Raw genomic sequence first — 20,047 nt, forward strand, 5'->3', positions numbered from 1 at the left:
TGAGAAAACAAAAAAAACCCACCCCAAAATCTAAAAAAAAAAAAAAAAAAAAAAAAGCTTGGGAGACCAAAACAACCCCCCCAAAACCTGGGGAAGAAAAAAAAAAAAAAGACTGATTTGGAAGTTTGGAAGCGACCAGGAGAATTTGGGGGGTGGGGGGCAACACCCCCAGGGCTCCCTCCCGGCTGCTCCTGGTGCCGGGGCTGGGCACGGGGGCTGCCCCCACCCTGGTGCCCCCCCTACCCCCAGCGTGGGTCCCCCTCCGGCTGCTGGGGTGGGTGAGCCCCCCCCTCACAGGTAGAGCTCCTTCTCTTTGATATGCACTAGCTGTTCGCGGAGCTGGTGGAAGGACGGCCGGTGGCCGGGGTCCAGGGTCCAGCACTTCTTCATCACCTCGTAGACGACGGCGGGGCAGCCGTCGGGAGCATCCATCTTATAGCCCTTCTCCACGCGGGGTACCACGTCCTTCAGGGGCTGGGGGTACAGGGTTTCAGGATGTGGGGGCATGGGTTTCCCCCCCCGCCCTGCCTCAAGCAGGGGCTCGGCCCCCCCCAAAAACCAGCCCTGAGGAGCGTGGGGGTGGTCCTCACTTACGATTCTCGGATAAGGCACTCGCCCGAAGGAGTAGATTTCCCAGAGGAGGATCCCGAAGCTCCACACATCTGACTTGGTGGAGAATTTCTGGAGGGAGGGGAGAGAAGCCCCGTAAGCAGGCTCAGGCAGGGATCTGGGGCAGCAGATCTTCCCCACCTTCACAGCAGCTGGTTTTGGAGGTCAGACAGCAGGAACTGGGGCTCAGGCACTGTCTCTGCACGGAAAATTTGGGGCAGCCCAGGAAGGGCCCCTTCCTCCAGCCTCCACAATGTCCCCACAGCCCAGGAACCCCTCTCCGCTCACCCACCTTTTCTCTAAGTGCTTCTGGTGCCGTCCACTTCACCGGCAGCTTCCCCGTGTCCTGCGTGGAGGAGGCTTCCTTGGTCAGCCCAAAATCGCTGACCTTTGCGATGTTGTCCTCCGAGACCAGGACGTTCCTCGCCGCCAGGTCCCGGTGGACAAAGTTGTTGGCTTCCAGGTACTCCATGGCTTCACAGACATCTCTGGTTGGGGTGGGAGGGAGAAGGGGGTTAGCAAGGTGTCCCTAAAATGCCAGTGGGTGCAGGTCAGGGTGGTGGGCACGGCCAACCCTTGGTGCCTCGCTGCTGTACTTACAAGGAGAACTTCAGGAGACAGTCTGCACCGAGGACCGACCGCCCACGTGACCGCAGGTAGTCTACTAGGCTGCCCTGGAGGGATGGAGAGAGACAGTGCCACCAGGGTCAGCAGCCACCCACCGCCCTCTTCCACATGGGGCAGGACCCAGGGATGGCGTCCCTCCCTCGGAGCCAGCGATGCCACCCCCAAACACCATGCTGGCCCCAGGGAAATGTCACCCAAGCTGGGAAAGCCCAGCTGGGTCTGCCAGGGTGAAGCCCTGGGACCCTGGGGGAATGCCAGGTGGGGGGAAAGAGAGGCAGAGCGGGAGGGCAGGTGCCCGGGGTGGGGGTCTCACCTTGGCCATGTACTCGGTGACGATGTAAAGGCCGCTCTTCTCCTCCACAATCACCCCCAGGAGCTGCACCAGGTTGCTGTGTCGGAGCTGCCTGCGCAGTGCAGAAGGGCTCAGGGAAGGGTTTTGGGGAGAAGTGGGGCTCCCACGGTCCCTGGAGGGCATTGGGGACCAGATGTGCCCCCTCCTTTGCACTGTGTCCCCCCCCTCAGTAACACTCACGTCATCACGGACGCCTCCGCCAGAAAGGCCTGCGCTGTGGCATCGTTTTTAATGCACTTCACGGCGACTTTGTTCCCCCGGTAATCTCCCAGCATCACGTCTGCAGGCCAGGAGAGACGGGCACGGGAGGCACTGGGAAGCATCCCGGCCTCCTGGAGCCCCACCATCACCCTTGGGGGGGCGGGGCTGCAGAAGAGCCCCCCTGCTTAGGGCCACCACAGTGCTGGGGACATGGGACTCACCTCCAAACTCCCCTTTGCCAATGATCTGCAGCAACTTGAGGTCCTTCATGTTGAGGGCCCAGCCGCCTGCGTGGGGGAGAAGGGAGAGTGAGGGGGTGCTGGGGGGGTCCCCAGGAGCCGGGGAAAGGGCATGGCCACTCACTGCGGGAGAACTCGTCCTGCGCTGCCACCGTCCCCTCCATCACCTTCGGTTTGATGAGGCGGGTGCAGAGCCCGTCCGCGTCCGTGGTGTAATGCTGTGGGGGGCAAGGGGGGAGACAGGGGTGAGAGGCAGACCTGCCGCGGGGCTGTCCCACCCGTTGGGGACTGGGGGTGCTGTGGGTGACACCCTGGGGTGGGGGGTTCCCCACCAAGGCGATGCCGGGCTCTGGGATCCCACCAGGTGGCAGCACGAGGCCATGGATGGGCCTGTTGGGGGTTCGGGGGTCCCTGTCGCTCCTCCCGCTCCCTTTGTCCCCTGTGCCTCCTGCCCTGTCCCTCCAGCCACCCGCTTCACCCTGCCCTTGTGTCTCACCTCAACCCTTGCCCCAGCGGGTCTGTCCTCAGCCGCCCCAACCCAACCCATGGGGTCAGCAGAGAAGGTCCCACCATCTCCTGGCCTCCAGCCCTGCAGCCCCACAAGCTCTGACCCATATTCCCCCCTCCCCAACCTCAAACCTATAGTCCCCAGGCTGGCCGAGGGGGGCGGGAGCAGGGGCAGCTCCTGTCGGCAGGTGAGACCTCACCTCCACCAGCTGCATGAGGTTTTCGAAGTAGACCTCCTCGTCAATGCTCAGCTTGCTGGAGGAGTAAATGATGCGGTAGTGCTCCACCTTCCCCTCGCAGCTGACGCACAGGGTGTAGTCCCCAGGGTAGTTGGTGCTCTCCCGCACCAGGAAAAGCCCCGTCTCGGGTGGGTACAGCAGCCGCTCCGCCTGCTCCCGCGTGATCTTCCCGTGAAACCACCTGCCACGGGGCACACATGGAAGGTCAAGGACCGGGGATGTGCTGGCCAGACACCCCTGTTTGGGGGGGATGGGGACGCGGAGCAGCCTTCATCCCTGCCTGCGCTGGACCAGCTTGCCTCTGCTCCTCCTTGTTGCCTCCCTCCACCCCACGACACAGCTCCTTCCACAGCATCCTCTTCCCATCCTCCTGGCCCCCCATCCAGGACTCAGCCCCTCTGCACACCCTTGGGGGCTTTCTCACCAGGCTTCTCCAGACTGAGGGTCACTGGTGGCTCTGGGATGCAGCAGGGACATCAAAACCATCTATCCACCCACCTATCTATCGATCTGCCTGCCTATCTCCTGTCCCTCCTATACAGATCCCATTCGAATCCCCCCTTCTTTCTCCCAGCAGCCTTTACAACCACTACTTTGGGCGAAAGACCCATTTTGAAATGCAGTCCAACCATCCATCATCCTCCTGGCTCTGCAGGCAGCTCCAAAGGTGCTCAGAGCTTTCCCCAGCAGCAGCGACTCCCAAATCAACGCTGCTGGGAAAGCCCAAGCCCTTGCCCCTTCTGCCTTTCAGCCTCACTATGCCCTGCAAGGGATGTTGCTTCTCTTGGGGCATGGGGTCAACCGGGTCTTTGGTCTGACACAGCGGGGATGCTCCAGACCCAGCCAGCTCCCCCCAAATTCACCTCAGCAGAGTCCCCGGCGGATACTCACGGCATGAGGCTGAGCTTGATCCCAGCTTTCACTCCTTCCCGCTTCTGCACATAGTTAGCGGGGATGATGCCCTCCCGGCCCACCTTGTTCTTCGCCTTGTACCAATTGGGATCCTGCGGGGACAGCAGAGATGCCACGACGAGCCCGCGGCCCCTGGAGCTGACAGCATCCCAAAGGAGCCCATGGGGGTGTCAGTGCTGCCCCTCCTTTCCCAGGCAGCTGCCTGCATGTCCCCAAGCTCCCCGGCACCCCCTGCCTGGCAGGATGGGGCGGGCAGGGAACAGCTCAGGGTCAGTGCTGGGGCCAGCAAACCCCCCGCAATGCTGGTGGCCCCACGGGGGTCACTGCGATCGCCCTCCCAGGCTGCTGGGCATCCCTGAGCCCCCAGCCCACAGCCCCTCTCTTTTTCTCCCCCGGTGCCGAGCACAGGATCGCTCCCCAACTGCGAGCCTCTCCCCTCCCTCTTCCACCTCCCGGAAGGCACTCAGGAGGCCTACATTTCGGAGGAACCTTAACTAACGAGGCTGTGAATTAATTAAGCAAACGCCTGGCCCGATTCCTGCCCTGCCGCCTCTGCGGGACTTCCAGTGGGACCAGGGGATCCCACCGGCACGGCAAACACCCTGTTGCAGGATGCAGGGATGTTCCCGGCATCCCGTGGAAATCCTGGCATGGGGGACGGCGTCAGCAGCCTGGGAGGGCCGTGGGGAGGCGATGGCCTTACCTTGGTGACAGCGACAATGGTGAGGACGTCTCCTTTGCTGAAGGGCAGGTCCTGCTCGGCGGTACCGTGGAAGTTGTACTTGGCGATACATTCTGTACCGGACGGCCAAACAGCCTGGCCAGGGAGAGGGGGACGGTGTCAGAGCCCGCCTGGGCATGTCTCCCATGTCCAGCTCCCTTCAACCCATGGGGACCCCCACCACAGGCACGCAGGGCTCCTGTCCCTCTGCTGCAAACCCAAACGGGATTCCCTTAAAGCAGAAGCAGTTTGAGGGATTTGGGGCAGCCCTGGGAGCTCAGATGGTGTTTTTTGGCTGGGATGGGGATAGAGAGGGACACAGACACAAAAACTGCAGGTGCCCATCGTGCTGGGCTTCTGCAGGGGGACAGGGACAAATGCCCCCCTGTCCCTCCTGAGCCCTGGGGCCACCTCTGAATGGCTGGAGAGCCAGCTCCATCCCTGTGTCCCCTCCCTGCCCGGCGCTTACCTGCATCCCTGACATCTTCTCAGGAGGTTGGGGGCCGCAAATCTCACAGGGGGGACACGTCACTTGGTACCATGAGACCTGCAGGGGGAAAGGACGGCTGAGAACCGGGCACGGTGGGGGGCGATGCTCCCTGGGCCACATGAGCAGCTCTTCTGCCGAGAAGGGAACAGGTCCTGTCCAAGGCACTGCTACCAAAATGTCCCCAAACCGATGGGAAAGTGGGAGCTCTGGGTCTGCTCAGCCCCCCGCTGCAGCCAGGGACTGGACCGGCACGGAGCAGAAGTCTCCCTCACCCATCCCCAGTGGCTGCCAGCAAGGCGGTTCATGGTGCCTGCAGCACCAAGGGGGAAACTGAGGCATGGGCAGTGAGGGGATCCAGCCAGCGAGGGGCAGCTCCCCCGAGCCCCATGCTCACACCTCAGCAAGCATCCCGGTCCCCTCCCCAGCAGCATCGGGGGCCATGCAGCTGGATCTCTGTTCTCCCACGGTGCCTGGTGACCCACGTGTGGAAACATCCAGCCCTGGGAGCTTCCCAGGCCTGGGATCCAAAAGAAATCAAGTAAATCTGTTCCCTCCAGGATAAAACCCATCAGCGCTTCGAGACACAGGAGCTCCCACTGGCTCCTAAAGCCCAGGGGGATGCACTGACTGTGGGTGCTGTGCCCCCCCTGCCAGTAGCACCCCGAGGCCCCGGGCTGGGTCGCATCCTGCCTCGGCGCGTGGGAGGGGAACAAACCCGGCTTTATTCTCACCACTTTGACCCCCGGAAAGAGATGAAGTCACCAGCCCCGGCTTCAAACCAGGCTTTCTTGGGCTGGGGCGCTCGGGTCGCGCCAGGCCAGGGGCACGGGGCGGGATGCGTGGGATGCAGGCAGAGCACCCCTGCCCGTGCACCCCAAAAACCACCCAGGTATTTATTAATTCATCGTATCGCTTCGGGGCCATCAGCAGCCACCGCTCCCAGCCCTGTTGTCAGCAGTTCAAAATATTTTGGGAAGGAGGAACCGAAACGAGGGGCAAGGCGGGCAGAGACTGGAGGAGGAAGAAGATAAGGGGCAGAACCGTGGGGAGGAAGACAGTGAGTGTGAACGCAGGCCTGTTTCTACCGCAGCCATGCCCGGACCCCTCCGGAAAAGACGTCACGCTGCCACCGCCTCCCTCACCTTCCCCCAGAGTGGGGACACGCCACAAGCCGCTTTATTTTTGGCATCAGAGAGGAGAAATTGAGGCTCAGATGCTCACCCTAATGACAGGGTTTGGTGACCCAAAGCTGAGTGCTGGGGTTTCCAGTGAAGCCCATCACCGCAGCGTCTGGGCCCCCTGCGTCGCGTCAGTTTTCTTCCTAGCCAGCCCCTGGGGCTGTTGATGAAGAAAAGCCTCTGGAGGTGGCACCCAAACCCAACTTGATGGCATCCATGAGCCTGGGGACACTGCCACGGGGGTGGCCAGGACCCAAGGGAGGGCAGCACTGCATGATGCTGGACCGGAGAGCATCAGTTGGGAATGCAGCCCCCCCGAAACGGCCCCAGCTCAAACCCTCTTTGTTTTCAAGCTGATTTTTGATAAAATTCTGAACTTACACCTGGTGTGGAGCAAAAATTTTAGCAAAGGGTCCAGATATCGCCAGTCCGAAACGCAGCCCAGGAAAAATAGGGAATAAACTACACCCCTCCATCAGTCCATAGAGGGGTTCGGCTACAGCCTGGAAGGAGCTGGTTTAAGAAGAGGTGTCCCTGCATCTCTGCGGAGGGCATTTCCCACTGCCAGGGTTTTGGGCCCTGTTCCCCACCCGGCACTCCGTGGGGACGCCAAGCAAGAGCCAGCCCTGGGTGTTGCTCAAGGAGCAGCTCATCCCCAAAGCGCTGAGTCAGCGCTTCCCACAGGCCGGACGCCCCAACCTCGCTATTTTAAAATAACCAAAGGAGAAAAAGCAGCAGGACAGAGGTTTCATCTGAGATATGACTCCAGCCGGAAAACCCTGGCTGAGCTCTGCCCATGAGAGCCGGGTCAGGATGCCAGGGAGCATCACCTGGAAGGGACACCCAAGGGTCCATCCCAGGACCACAGCCCACCTGGAGGTTGGAAAAGCCTTTTTCCACCCCACGCAAGAGCTGGATCTTTCCAACTCCCAAGGCCCGTTGTTTCAGCTTTCAGCTCACAAATGTCACCGGCATTTATGTTTTATAAATGCAGAGAGGATACAAAATTTATAGCCTGCCTTCAGGCTTTCGAGCCTTTACAAAGGGTATTTTTTTTTTTTCTCTTTTAAAGAGGAAAGTGTTCCAGCAAACCCCGCCAAGAGGAACACGCTCCAGCCGGTCCCGGCATTTTTACCTTCCCAGACTGTGGACATTCGTGACATCAGACAGTGGCATTGTTATAAATATAGCACGAGAAATTTGCTTATCAGTTTTCCAGGGGTAGCCGGTTAACGGCACTGGGAACTGCCCTGTGCAGAGCTCCTGATGCCCCCTTCTACGTTTCGGCGCAGACCTTCTTCCTCCTGAGGGTGATTTTCAAGCAGCAACTGATTATTTTTTTTTTTTTTTTAATCGTTACCCAATTTCTGCCTCAAAGCCGAGGCTTTCCGAAGCGGAGGAAACCACATGCCCCCAAGAGCACCGAGCTCTGGGGCTGCTGCCAACCGGCCCCCCGAAGGCGCCGCTGCCTGCGGTGGCCTCATGTGACAGCCAGCGGTTCCTGCCGAGCGCGTCACCCGCCGTCACCCAGGCCGGCCCCAACCTCGTGCCCGCATTCGCTTCCGCCATCCCGGCGTATCCCCGTGGGATGGCTGGGTTGGGAGAAGGATGCGGCGATGCCAGCACAGACCCAGAGCTTAAAGGCAGCATCCCCTGCTTTCCCTGCCGGCAGGCTCCGGGAAAACACTGCCATCGCCCCTTCTCTCTTAAAGCAGAGGTGCTTCCCCAAGGAGGATGTGCAGTAGCAGAAGTCAGCTTGAAAAAAAGAAATAATAATTAAAAAACAGCCAGGTGGGGTGCACAGGGGAAGCCACGTGCCTTTTCTCTGCTGAAAACCACCTCCCTTTCCTCCCCACCCTCCGCCCGAGCATCCTTCGAGCCGCTCTGCCAGGCACCCCAGCGAGGAACCTCAGCCTGACGCTGCAGCCCGGGAAGGGCCGAGGTTGGTGCTCATCCTCACTGCCTCCCTCCCAGCCCTGCTCTTGGATTTCCCTCTGGGAAGCCCAGCTCAGCCGCCAAGAGCCAGGGAAAGCGGGCAGGATAGGTATGGTGAATAGCTTTGCCACCCTGATAATCCAAAGGGCATCAGGGAAACAAGTCGGGGAAACCTTTCCTCTCATTAATCACCAGTCAAAATTGTGCTGTGCCAAACCTGCAGGCAGGCTGGGACTGGCGCCCGGGACAGGAATTTGGGACCCCCAGACCTAATACCACCCGGACCAGGGGGTGGGGGAAAAGATGTCACATTTCCATTTTGAACCCAATTAGCCGGAGGGGAAACGAGAAGAGGAGCCTGCCCAGCACCAGCTGAGGATGACTCTATTTAAAATAAAGTTTAGCAGTTGGCGGTAGGAAAGCTTCATTCCCATCAGAAATAGGCATTCGGGCGCCATCCACATCCACCCCGCACTGCTCAGCCATCTCACCTCACCGAAACATCGCCCAACGCTCAACAACCTGAGCTTCTTTAAACTTCAAAAAAGAAACCAACCAAAACCAGACAACATCCTTACTCTCTCCAAAAGATCTTATCACCTGTTATTACAAGTAACACCTACGATTACTATAATCGAAAGAAAAACGTTCCTCCTTGATCTCAGCAGCGAGCTGGCTGCACTTGCAGGGAGGGTTTTGCTGCTGCTCCCCCAACTCAGCCTCGATTGGGTGCCCCACTGGGGGAAAAAGGGGGGGTCCTTCCTTTTTTTTTTTTTTTTTTTATCTTCTTTTAAAAAGAAAAAGAGAAGATGTTGCTGTTCAGACCGCAGAAGGCGCCTGGGGGATAGTCAGTCAGAGGCAGGTGGAGGCCCGGAGGGATGCTGCTCCCAGCCTCCCCATCGCGGAGGGGTTTTCCTGGTCCTCCTCTTTCCTACAAAAAAACTCATCAGGGTGATTTTTCCCCCTCATTACCCCACAAATTGCCCCGGTATCCCCTTCCCAGGTGCTGGAGGGTATCAGGGTGTCCCTGGGATGGACACATGGCACGGAGAGGAGCAGCTGATGGGGAAGTCACCCCGGCGTGAGCTTGGGGCGTGCTGGGATGCAGTTGAAAGGGTTTTTTGCCAACACCCACCTAAAACCAAAGACACGGGGCAGGGGCCGTGGTTGCAGGCCGCGGCGTACCCCAAAACTCCCTGGGTTCACAGGGACAGCATCCCAGGGGGTTTATCCTGGTGCCGCTCCCCGTCGCGAGGCTTTGCTTCATTGCTACCGTCCCGCTGATGCTCAATGAGAGATGGGGACCCCCTTCTCCCAGGGATGCTCCCAAATCCTCCTGTATCCCTCTGTCACGCATCCACAGACCTCTCCGGCCACTTTCCACCCTGCCAGGATTGGGACAGGCTCCTGCATGGGTCCGGTGGGAACAAACCCTGTGGGACCGAGGGGGGCGAGATTCCCTCTGTCCCAGGAGGAAGGCTGCCATCCCCCTCCTCCTGCCCTCGCACCTTTGATTTTTTTTTTTTTTAACTTTTTTTTTTCCCGCATGATGGCACAGCCCCTTTCACTCTCGATAAACCTACAAGCAACAGCCACAGCTATAAATAACCCGTCACCGCCTTATTGACCAAAAAAAAAATTAAAAAAAAAAAAAATTGCTGCCAGCCCCTTTTGACGCCCGGACCCAGCTCCCTCCTTCCGCCCCAACCGCTCTCAAAAACCCCGCCAGCAGCTCGGGGCTCGGCCTCACGGTACCAAAACGGCTCCGGCCTTTGTATGGGATGGGGATGGAGCGGGAGGAAGAGGAGGCAGCCCCCTCGCTGCGTAGTGGGTTTGGGGGTGAGGTGACAGCCCCCCCCCCCCAAACACCAGGAGAAGGGGATGCTGCTGGTTCTCTCCATCGCAGGAGCTGGAGGGATGCGGCCCCCCGGCTGGGGGGTGATGGGCTCCCTGGGGACCAGCGGCTGGGCGGGAGCAGAAGCGGCCTGCGATAGGGTCACCCACCGGGTCAAGCGGCACGGAGCCGGCTGCACCCCCCGCCTCCCCGCCGCATCCCCCCGCCCGCCCCGCAGGCCCCATTGTCTGGGCTCCGCGGCCGCCGCGCTCCCGGCCCCGCTCCCCCGCGGCGGGGTGCGCTGCCCCCAAAGGCGGGGGGATGCGGGGAAGGGGCAGAGGGGAGCGGGGGGCGAGCACCCCCCGATGTCTCACCCCCCCACCCCCCACCCCACGCCCTCCCCGGGCACCGGGGGGCCTCCGGTAGGGCGCGGGGCCGCGGAGCGGTACTCACCTCCCTCCGGGCAGGGGGCTCAGCCCGCCGCCGGCTGCTCCATGCGGCGCTGCCGGGGGCCTCCGGGCTCGGCTGGGCCGGCGGGGGGGCGCGGGGGGGGGCGGAAGGGGCGGAGGAAGCCGGAGCCGCCGGAGCAGCCGCCGCCGCCGCCCGGCGGGACCGAGCCCGGTGGCGGCGGGGTTCGGGGGGGGGGGGGGGGGTGTAAGGGGCGGGGGGGGGGGGGGGGAAGGGAGGGAACGGCGCGTCCGCCGCCCACCGCGGGCCGGGCGAGGGGCGCGGGGTCCGCCCGGGGCGGCGGGGCCTGCTGGAAGGAAGCGGCGCCCGGAATCGGAGCGCCCCGAGCAGCGCGCCTGCGCCGGCACGGCCCGGCTCGGCACGGCGCGGCGCGGCGCGGCACGGCACGGCACGGCACGGCACGGCACGGGGCCGCCACCTGCCGGGGGCCGCCGCCGCCGCACCGGGAGCCGGAGCGGGACCGAGCCGTGCTGCCCGCCCGCAGCCCCGGCCCCGCGCCGCCCCCTGGGGCGGCTGCTCGGTGGGTGCTGGCAGGGGCGCAGAGATAATGCAGGGCTGAGGTAGTGCTCGAGTGATGCTGAAATGCTGGTGAAACAATGCTAAAGAATAATAAAATGCTCAAATAACAACACAATAATGTAATATAACACAGTGGCAGCGGGGCCGGGTGCCCCCTCAGCAGGTTCGCCGGTGACACCAAGCTGTGCGGCGCGGCCGACACGCTGGAGGGAAGGGAGCCCATCCAGAGGGACCTGGGCAGGCTGGAGAGGTGGGACCGTGCAAACCTCATGGAGTTCAACAAGGCCACGTGCAAGGTCCTGCAGCTGGGTTGGGGCAATCCCAAGCACAGGTACAGGCTGGGCGATGAGTAGATCGAGAGCAGCCCTGGGGAGAAGGACTTGGGGGTGCTGGTGGGTGAAAAACCAAATATGAGCCAGTGACGTGCGCTCACAGCCCAGAAAGCCCATCACATCCTGGGCTGCATCAGGAGCAGCGTGGCCAGCAGGTCGAGGGAGGGGATTCTCCTGCTCTGCTCCTCTCTGGTGAGACCCCACCTGCAGTGCTGCATCCAGCTCTGGGGGCACCAGCACAAGACAGACATGGACCTGCTCGAGTGGATCCAGATGAGGGTCATGAAGATGCTGTGGGGGCTGAAGCAGCTCCCCTGTGAGGACAGGCTGAGAGAGTTGGGGCTGTTCAGCCTGGAGAAGGGAAGGCTCTGGGGAGATCTTAGAGCGTCCTTCCAGTGCTGAAACGGGGCTACAGGAAAGGTGGGGAGGGACTCTTGATCAGGGAGGGTAGTGATAGGACAAGGGGTAATGGTTTCAAACTGAAAGAGGGGAGATTTAGATGAGATATTAGGAAGAAGTTCTTCACTGTGAGGATGGTGAGGCACTGGCACAGGTTGCCCAGAGAAGCGGTGGCTGCCCCCATCCTGGCAGTGCTCAAGGCCAGGTTGGATGGGGCTCGGAGCAACCTGGTCTAGTGGAAGGTGTCCCTGCCCATGGCAGGGGGTTGGAACTGGGTGTTCTTTAAAGGTCCCTTCCAACCCAAACCACTTGGTGGTTCTATAATATATGAACAACAACAATAATAATAACAATAACAAAAATAATGATGATAGGGGATGAGGATGGTGGGGTCCGGCTACAGCAGAGTGGGCAGAGAGCAGGGGTAGCCCTGGGTCGGACACCTCGCTCCCTGGCTGGCTGCAGCAGCTCAGGGTCTTTGGGAGGCCACAGGGTGTCAGAGGGAGGGCAGCACACTGCTGCAGGCAGCTGCCTGGCCTGCCTCCAAATGTGCCATTGGTGCTGGGGTCTGTTCCAGCAGGTGAATGGGATGGAAAGAGGGATGGGAGAGAGGAAGCAGCGTTTGGGCATCCTGGCACCTTTCCTTATCCGCCACCATGCTGGTCCTTTGGGATGGTCAAATATGGGCTCAATCTCCAGCGCATCCAGCCCCTGGGGCAGGGTGCAGGCTCATGGGTGCAGGGGCAGTGAGTCTGGCAGGGACCAGAGACCTCCCCCTTTCTGCTGAGAGGCCACGCAGGCCACAGGCAGCTGGAACGCCGAAGCGTGATGGCGCCTCGCCGACACCAAGGTGGTTGTCACTTCCTGCCCCAGCGCTGCCGCAGCCACGTACAGCAAAGCAGGAAGCCCGGGCACTTTCCTCCCTCCACTTTTTGGCTACCCGTTGCTTCTCCTGATGCTTCGGCATCCCCCCACCAAGGGATGGGTGACCAAAAACCAGCCCATGCCAGCAGCTCCACTGGCCCGCGAAGGCTCTGAGGAATGTCATTGCGTGGGAGGAGATTGCAGACAGCCTCCTTGCGTTGAGCGTGATACCCCAAGGGTGCTGGAGAACCCTTCCCACCTGCCTCTGCCCCTCTCCTGCTAAATAAGGGACAAGGGCTCCAAAACGAAGCCCTGAGTCCTGGCCCTGCATGGCCGGGAGGTAAGGGTCCTCTCTTTGGAATAAGGGCACGGAGAAAAGGTGATGGAGATATCTGTGAAGGGGACAAGAGGACTGCAGGGGATGGGGAAGGTCAGAGGACAGAGCCAGGGAGATCCCAGTGGCCAAAGGAGCGGATTGCAAAGCCCAGCTCATTTTTAGGGAGCACATCCTTGCTTCTACAGCAGGTAGGAAAGAGCCTGGGACCTGCTACTGGAGTCGGGCACCCCAGGGCCTCCACAGCCCCAAGCTTCCCCTAGGCCTGGTGGGTTCGTTCGGCATCAAGGAGGTGGGGAACGGGCTCATCCTCGCACAGCCCCTGAGCAGAGAGGTTCCGGGAGGAAACGAAACCAGCTCATGCGCCTGCACCATTTCGCGCTCACAGATGCAAGCCCAAACCCACCCACGCACGCACCAGTGCACCCACCCGGGCTTGCACACGCACCAACACACCCGTGCATGCTCACGAGCACAGATGGGTGTGCAAGCACGCGTGCACAGTGTGTGCGTGCCCATGCCAATGCCCGGTTGCACACCCAGCATGCACAAACCCCGCATCACTCTTCTCTTCTCGGGGCAAGGACACAGCCCCCCAGGCTGCCTGCAGCTCAGGGCCCCAGTGCTGCCCGCTTCTGCCTGCCCTCTCCCTGCCAGATCTCACCTGCCGGGACCGTGACACAGACACACTGGCTGTCCCCCCGCTGCTGTGCAGCCCCCCACCTGAGTGGGCTGCACCCAAGCATGACACAGCCACGGGGACCAGAAAGCGGGAAGAAGGGGAGTAAGACTCAGGTTTTTCACTCAGGGTGTTTCCATCAGCGGGTGGGAATTTCAAGTAGGGTTTTTGTATGACAGTAACTAGAAGTCCTGAAAAATCCTTCCTCACAGCACCTCTGGATATGGAAGTCCTCCTTTCCCGGGGCTGGGGAGCAGCACGGGGTTGGTGGGGTCTCAGCTCTTGGATGAAAAGACCAGGCACGAACCCAGCCTGGTGGGAAATAGTGCCCAGTCCCAGTTTTTCCCAGCCCATCAGACCTAGGAAGAGGGAAGTAATGCCATGACTCCACAGCCACGAAAGCTCAGAGATGCTGTTAGGGATTCTTCTCTCCCCTCTGAAGGTCCATCCCTGAAGCAGCCCATCCTGGGGACCACCAGCGTCCCCAGGGAGAGCTGGAAGGGTGACAGTGGCAGGTGATGGTGGCCAAGGCTGGGCTGTGCAGGAGACCCAAAGGGGATTCCTCCAGGTGCAGCTCACTGCAATGTCCCAGCTGGGAACTCTTCAGAGAAGGGTCTTGGCTCATGGATGGGCGATGCCCTGGCTAGAGGGCTCGGAAGGATGGATTTGGCCGGCTGGGATGAGACGTAGGCAGCCATCTCCTTGCCTTGCACCAGGAGAGGGGGCCCTTCAGCTGGTGGGAATTAGAAGGAAAAGAGAAAATAAGAGGAAAAAAAAAAAAAAGCAACAGAGCAGGAGCTGAGTATAAAATCCCGACCGGGTGCTGTTCCTTGGCTTCAGGGATCAAAGCGTGGGCAATCACCCATCCTGTCGATCTGCCTCTTCTCTGCATCCCCTGGCTGGTTTCGTCCCTGTTGGGCAGCAGGTTTGTTGCCTCCAAGGGTTTCAGGCAGTGGAGGCTGGATGAGAAGTGGTGGGCAGGGAAAGGGGAGGGTTGATGCTTTGGATATATTAGCCAGGGGAGAATCTGCAAGCAGTGGTTGAGAACACCAGAGGAAAGCTGGCATGAAAGCTCCCAGCTCATTTGACTCTGGAGAATTCACCTTCAAACTGAAAAAGACAACCAGCTTTGGCTGGTTCTGCGGCTCCCAGAGCTGCAGGGGTGATGGGGGATGTGGGATGCTCTGCAGGGGGGCCGGTACCCTATAGATCCCCCTCCCCAAATGTGCCTCCCCCGAAAAACTCCAAGCAGGGATAAAACCCCTCGCTCACCCCAGCTCAGCAGCAAAAGGCACTTGTGGAGCTGCTGTGACAGATGCCACGGGAGGGCGTTCATGTTCCAACCCCCAGCGAGAGAGGACAAAAATGCTTCTGAAATGCCAAAGGGAATTAGGATCCTGCCTCCCCCCCCGCCCCCCCCCCCAGCCCTGGCCGTCGACCCTGGCTATTGGGGGGCATCTCCCTCCTGTGCCAGCCCCGAGCAGCCCCATTTGAAAGGGTCTCCTGGAGAGCCCTCGTTTCCAGGATGGTTTTAATTAAAGCAGAAGGGGAGAAGGTTGGGGACGCTGCTTCTCGGTGGGTGGCTTTTCACCTCCAGTGTGGGATCAGGCTGGACCCCCCGCCTCTGTCTGTGCCCTTCCCCGGCACCGGGGGGGTCAGAACCACCCTGATGGGGTTCTGGGATCTGATTTTAGGGGTATGAGAGTGGAGCAGTCAACTGGGACCCCTTATGATGGGGCCAATTCGTAGGGGGGTCTATGGGGGGAGATGAGAGCCTGTCCTCCCGTGTGACCCCCCCAGATCTACCCTAGTTCTGTGGTAGCCGCTGCCACCCTGCCACCGGCAGACCCAGCACCAGCTTTGGGAACATGCAGGTGACTGCCAGCCCGGAATGCATCCTGGCTGTTCCAGCCTGCATCCTGCTGCGGAGGTTTGAGGAGCATCCAAAATCCCAAAGGCTTTTGGCTCACATTGTCAGTGCTTGCAGGACCTGGTGGCCCGTGGCTCTGTGGGGATGTATCTCCGGGGCTGCTCCCCATCTCTCCCCTCTTTTCCTTCCCCCCATGGGAAATCATGCCGATGCCCATACCGGGGTGGGGGGACAGCCGGGTTTGAGGCCATTCCCAGGAGCCTGGAGCTTTTCTCCAGCAGCACGTTGCGTGCAGAGAGCGATTATCTCTGCATCTCTGTTGTTCCACTCTTAACCTGAGGACAAACTCCATCCTTAACTGCTTTCATGTTCGCTGATTAGCAGATACCTTGTACCTCTAATGACACAGGGCAATCGATCAGCCCAAACACTATCTCCTTTCCAGAGGGAAGAGGGAGGTGAGGGGTGAGAGGAGGAAGAAGGGTTCATACTGATTTGTGAGCCCTCACAGCACAGGGGCACAGCCACGTACCAGGTTTAATGTGTCCAGCTCTGTTGGCTCAAGCTCTCCTCCATCCACAGGTCCAGCCTGGGTCGAGCAGAGGACCAGCATCTTCTCCAACCCACTGCAGAAGGAAACTTCACATGGGGAAGTTCCCACCAGCTCCAGCACCCCAGAAGCTGCTCAATCCTGGAGGCTGAGCAGAAGTTTTCTCCCACAAAAGGCAGAAACTATCCATTATCCCCGGTGCAAAGCGGCTGCTCCTAGGGTTCAAGGCATGGGAAAGCTCAACTCTGCCCCAGGAGTGGAGCTGCAAAGAGAAAGATAGTGTTTGGGGGTTTCCTTCTTCACAGAAAGGAGCTCCCAAGGCCTGCCGGTGCAGCAGGACAAGCGGGACGCTGGGGCAAATCCCACCACACTTAGGGGATCAGCCGCCACCAGCTCAGAGGGAGGTCTCCCCAAAACCTCTGGTAGAAAGAAAGCATGCGTGGCTCAGAAATAGAGTTTAAGGTGCAATTCAGAGCTTTACTTTAAGCAGAGTATCAAAGAGTTTACTTTAACCAGGGCATCAAAGGATGATATTTTTGATGTCAAGGGCCTGTCACCAGTGTTAGGGATAAGCAGCAAAAGGGAGACACCCAAGAGTTAATCCCCATGGGGAGATGATTCCTGATAACAGATCTCATGTGAGAACAAACAAACTGGCCAAAGGAAAGAAGTTAGAAATACAGGATGGGGTTGTAATGAGGAGGGTCACTAACTGTTGGAGCAACAATCCTGGAGGAAGAGCCACAAGTAGTTCCCCTAGCCAATTTTGGGGCTGGGTACAGGTTTTCCTGGTGAGCAGATGCCACCACCCTGAATGCTGGCATTTGACAGAGATGGCGGCTAGTGGCTAAAGGGAGAAGGTGTGTGGCTGCCTGGACTTTTCCCTGTGGGAATGAGGGAGCTGGGAGTGTTCCCCACTTTGGAAGAGGAGCTGGAGCCCAGCTGCCATGGCTGGTGTGCTGACTCATTTTAAAACCGACAATAAAAGCAATTGGCTGTAGAGTGATAAAAGCTTCCTTGGCTTATCACCACCCTGGTTCCGGTAACGAAATCATGGCACTCACAGGCTACCTAGGGAGTAATTGGAGGGCTTAACTGAGGAAGATCCTTAGGGGAAAGCAAAGATTGGGGAGCCAGAGTCCCTTACCTAGTGTGAGCAATTGGGGCTTTCATGATGATGATAGATGGATTTGTTTATCAGGAGGAAACGGGGAAGAGAAGGTAGTGAAGATCTGAGGTCCTGCACCCCCGAAGGGAGCCGGATGCCTCTGTCCCTTCCTCGCAGAGGGTCCCTGGGTGGGGGGACCTGGGGGTGCAGCTCAGCTCCAGAGCAAAGAGCAGTGCAGAGCTGGGGTACCTTGTTTGATGATCAACCTGTGCTCACTGCTCTCCTCCCTGCGTGCTGGGGGCTGCCAAGGCACCCATCAGGGAAAACATCTGGTGAAGGAGCCTGCTCAGCCTTGATCTTCCAGCTGTACTGTCCAGAGGCAGGCAGGATGTCTGGGCTTGGGATCAGGGTGACTGGGGTTGAAGGGACAGTTTGACTGTAGGCTCCCCAGCAAGAAAACTGGGACCTCACCTGGGATCACTGGGATGTTGAAGAGGCCAGGATGTCCAAGGAGATGTATGCGTGCAGGGACATCGGACCAAGGTCTCAGAGGGTCCTCCTGCCTGGGCAAGCTGCCCAGAAGGGTCTCCTGCAACTGCGTGGGATGTCTCCATTGGCATGAAGGGGGGAGGGAGAGATGCCAAATGAGGATGGGGCTTTATAAGGTGGGACGTTTTGCCTCCAACATCATGAAGAGAAGGGCTGCATGGGAAAGGGTAACACCTGCCCATTTCTCCCCCCTCGAGCCTCTTCCCTTCCCCTTCTCCATCCTGACACTGGGGTGACTTTTTCTTCCAGGTCTCTGGTCTCCAGGCTGTACCCGATGCGGACTGGCAGCAGTGTCCCCAGGGGAGGCAATCAGCCCTTGGTAAATGTATCTCGGGGAGACCTTCCACCAGCAAGGGGCTGTTTCACCTCAGTAATGTTAATATTAATCTGCTTATCTGCCCTGGGGCTATAAAACACTCATGTCCAAAGGGGAAAAAAAAAATCCCACTGTTCTTTCTTTATATCTGCACTTGCTTATTGCGGGCCTTATCAGCAAACACAGCCAGCCTTCGGGGCAAGAGTCACGCAATGGCTCCGGCAAATAGGGCCTCTGGTCCTACACCAGCATCAGCATTGTGTGTTCCCACTGCAGCTGGAGTCACCTCAGAGCTCCTCCACCCTGTGGGGCTGGCGTGACACGCTGCTGCTGAGTCCCCGGCGGTCCCAGTGTGCTTCTGAACCACGAAGTTAGGCACTGAGAGACCCAGATCCACATCCAGGATGATCCCGCCTTTCCACGCAGTAGATGAATGACAGCTTTGGGATTCCCTTGTGGAAAGGTGGTTCACGACTCTGTTGCCTTGACCTATGGCCCTTGTCATAGGTAGTGGAGGTGTTATTTGGCTGATGAACCTCATGGGTTGTCCTGAACCATCCTTCACTTTTCCTCCAAGTCCTCTGATAGCCTGCAGCTCAAACCGTGGTTTGGACCTCCTGGTCCTCACCCTTGCTTTTCCTGCAATATTGGAATTATGACATTAAGCAGTGAAGACAAAGCCAGTGTGCCACAGAGTCCAATGAATTCAGGTGGGTCTGAGGCTGTATTGTCTCAGTGTTTCATCAGAAATTGGTGACCAGGCAGGACTTGGACACACAGAGACGAAGAGTTACTCCTTTTCATTCAGGCTTGTTTAGCGGGTCTGAACACCTCCCTGCTCTAGCTGGAATCTCCCCGAAGTCTTGGGCAATCGACTTCCCCATTTTCTTCCCCAACATGCTCTTTTGTTTCTGTCTCTTCTTGGAAGTTTTTGTGCAATGCATGATGAGTGATTAGTATTCAGACCTGAAAGGAGCTCTCATTGGTCAGGGTCTGGGGCTATGGCTGAGCAGATGCCGCCCACGGGAACAGACTCAAGAGCAGTGCGTGTTGCACTGGATGGTTATACTTGTTCGTGTATTGTTGCTTGCCAGGTACTGGATTGGCTAAGATGGCTTTGCGTGCAAGTTGAAGAAAAGGAGGCATCTGGCTCTACTGGCATGGGTTGACTGGCAGCCAATGTAAACTCTTGGGTTTGAGTTGGAGGAAGTCCTATTCTCCTTCTCTGCCCCATTGTGAAAACACCTTTTTTCCAGTCCAGAATACCAGCAGCTTGACATTCTCAATAGCAAGGGGTAAAGGTGTCCTTCCTTGTGTCCTTCAGGACCAGCAGTGACTATGGTGAATGAGGCTTAAGGTGGCTGAAGTCCTCCAACACACTGGTCCCTCCGGAGAGGCTTTGCTCCAGCCCAGTTCACTTGAAGGATCCCTCTCATTTTTCTGAAGACAGTAATCTGAGCAGCAGGAGAACCCCTGGTGCAAGGTTGTCTGATAGATTCTCAAAGAGGCACTAAAGTGCTTTGAGCTCCTCTATGGACAAAGATAAACCTCTTCTGAATGGTGTGACATGACAAGTCATCTAGGCAATTAAAAAAATTGTGGAGAAACGAGGGAACAGGCTGTCCTTAGAGGACTGGAGAAGTATTAGCATTTTTCCAAGATTTCCAGTGGTTTTTCTCTCCAGAAACATCTACAGTGAAAGTTAATTTCAACCAGTGAAAATTTGTCCCGATTACTCCAGAAATAGTGATACTGGCTGCACCTCAATAACATCATCCTCCTCCCCACCCAAGTTTTGGGCATCAGTTCAGCCAAGATTTTAAACATCAATGGAGGCTGTGGGATTATGGCATGGGTTGGCTGTCCTTCACCTATCAAAGAGTGATTCTGAAAGAATACAGCCCAATGGTGTTCAAACGGTCTGGTTTCGGGTACATTCCCTTTCCCTCTAGCAGTTCACACACCCCATAAATGTGCTTTGTGGTACTAAGACTAGACGTGATGGAATATCAAACATTTGACAGAATATCCACACTAGAAATGCTGGAAATCGAAAAAGGCAAGAAATGCTACAAAGCGAACAAGATAAGACAGGAATTTCAATGGCTTCAGTTTATTATATCACCCTGTAAAGTTGTACCAGACCCAGCTTTGCTACAAGGACACCCAGGTCTTTGCCCCCCGGCGGTGTCTGGGCAATGGATAAGCCCACTGC

General features: G+C 58.5%; 1 protein-coding gene across 5 annotated transcripts; it reads right to left on the minus strand.

Annotated features, from left to right (window-relative positions):
* Nucleotides 1-291: 291 nt before the first annotated feature.
* Nucleotides 292-4,907, minus strand: CSK (C-terminal Src kinase). 5 transcript variants are annotated; one of them, XM_086471479.1, is made up of 13 exons: nucleotides 4,877-4,907; nucleotides 4,390-4,503; nucleotides 3,666-3,778; nucleotides 2,736-2,955; nucleotides 2,153-2,246; nucleotides 2,011-2,076; nucleotides 1,769-1,868; nucleotides 1,550-1,640; nucleotides 1,210-1,283; nucleotides 998-1,097; nucleotides 902-955; nucleotides 595-681; nucleotides 292-474 (listed from the first exon to the last, which is right to left on the minus strand). In XM_086471479.1, exons 1-13 carry the CDS (start codon nucleotides 4,889-4,891, stop codon nucleotides 292-294), a joined length of 1,311 nt encoding a protein of 436 aa, XP_086327605.1. In that variant the 5' UTR covers nucleotides 4,892-4,907. The 5 variants fall into 5 exon arrangements, with proteins under 5 accessions (XP_086327605.1, XP_086327606.1, XP_086327604.1 ...); XM_086471480.1 differs by having other exon boundaries at nucleotides 902-1,097; nucleotides 2,736-2,939; nucleotides 3,749-3,778; XM_086471478.1 differs by having other exon boundaries at nucleotides 902-1,097; nucleotides 2,156-2,246.
* Nucleotides 4,908-20,047: the final 15,140 nt, after the last annotated feature.

Source organism: Leptosomus discolor, chromosome 11 (assembly GCF_034619465.1).
Source record: "Leptosomus discolor isolate bLepDis1 chromosome 11, bLepDis1.hap2, whole genome shotgun sequence".
In the NCBI taxonomy this organism is placed as follows: Eukaryota; Metazoa; Chordata; class Aves; order Leptosomiformes; family Leptosomidae; genus Leptosomus; species Leptosomus discolor.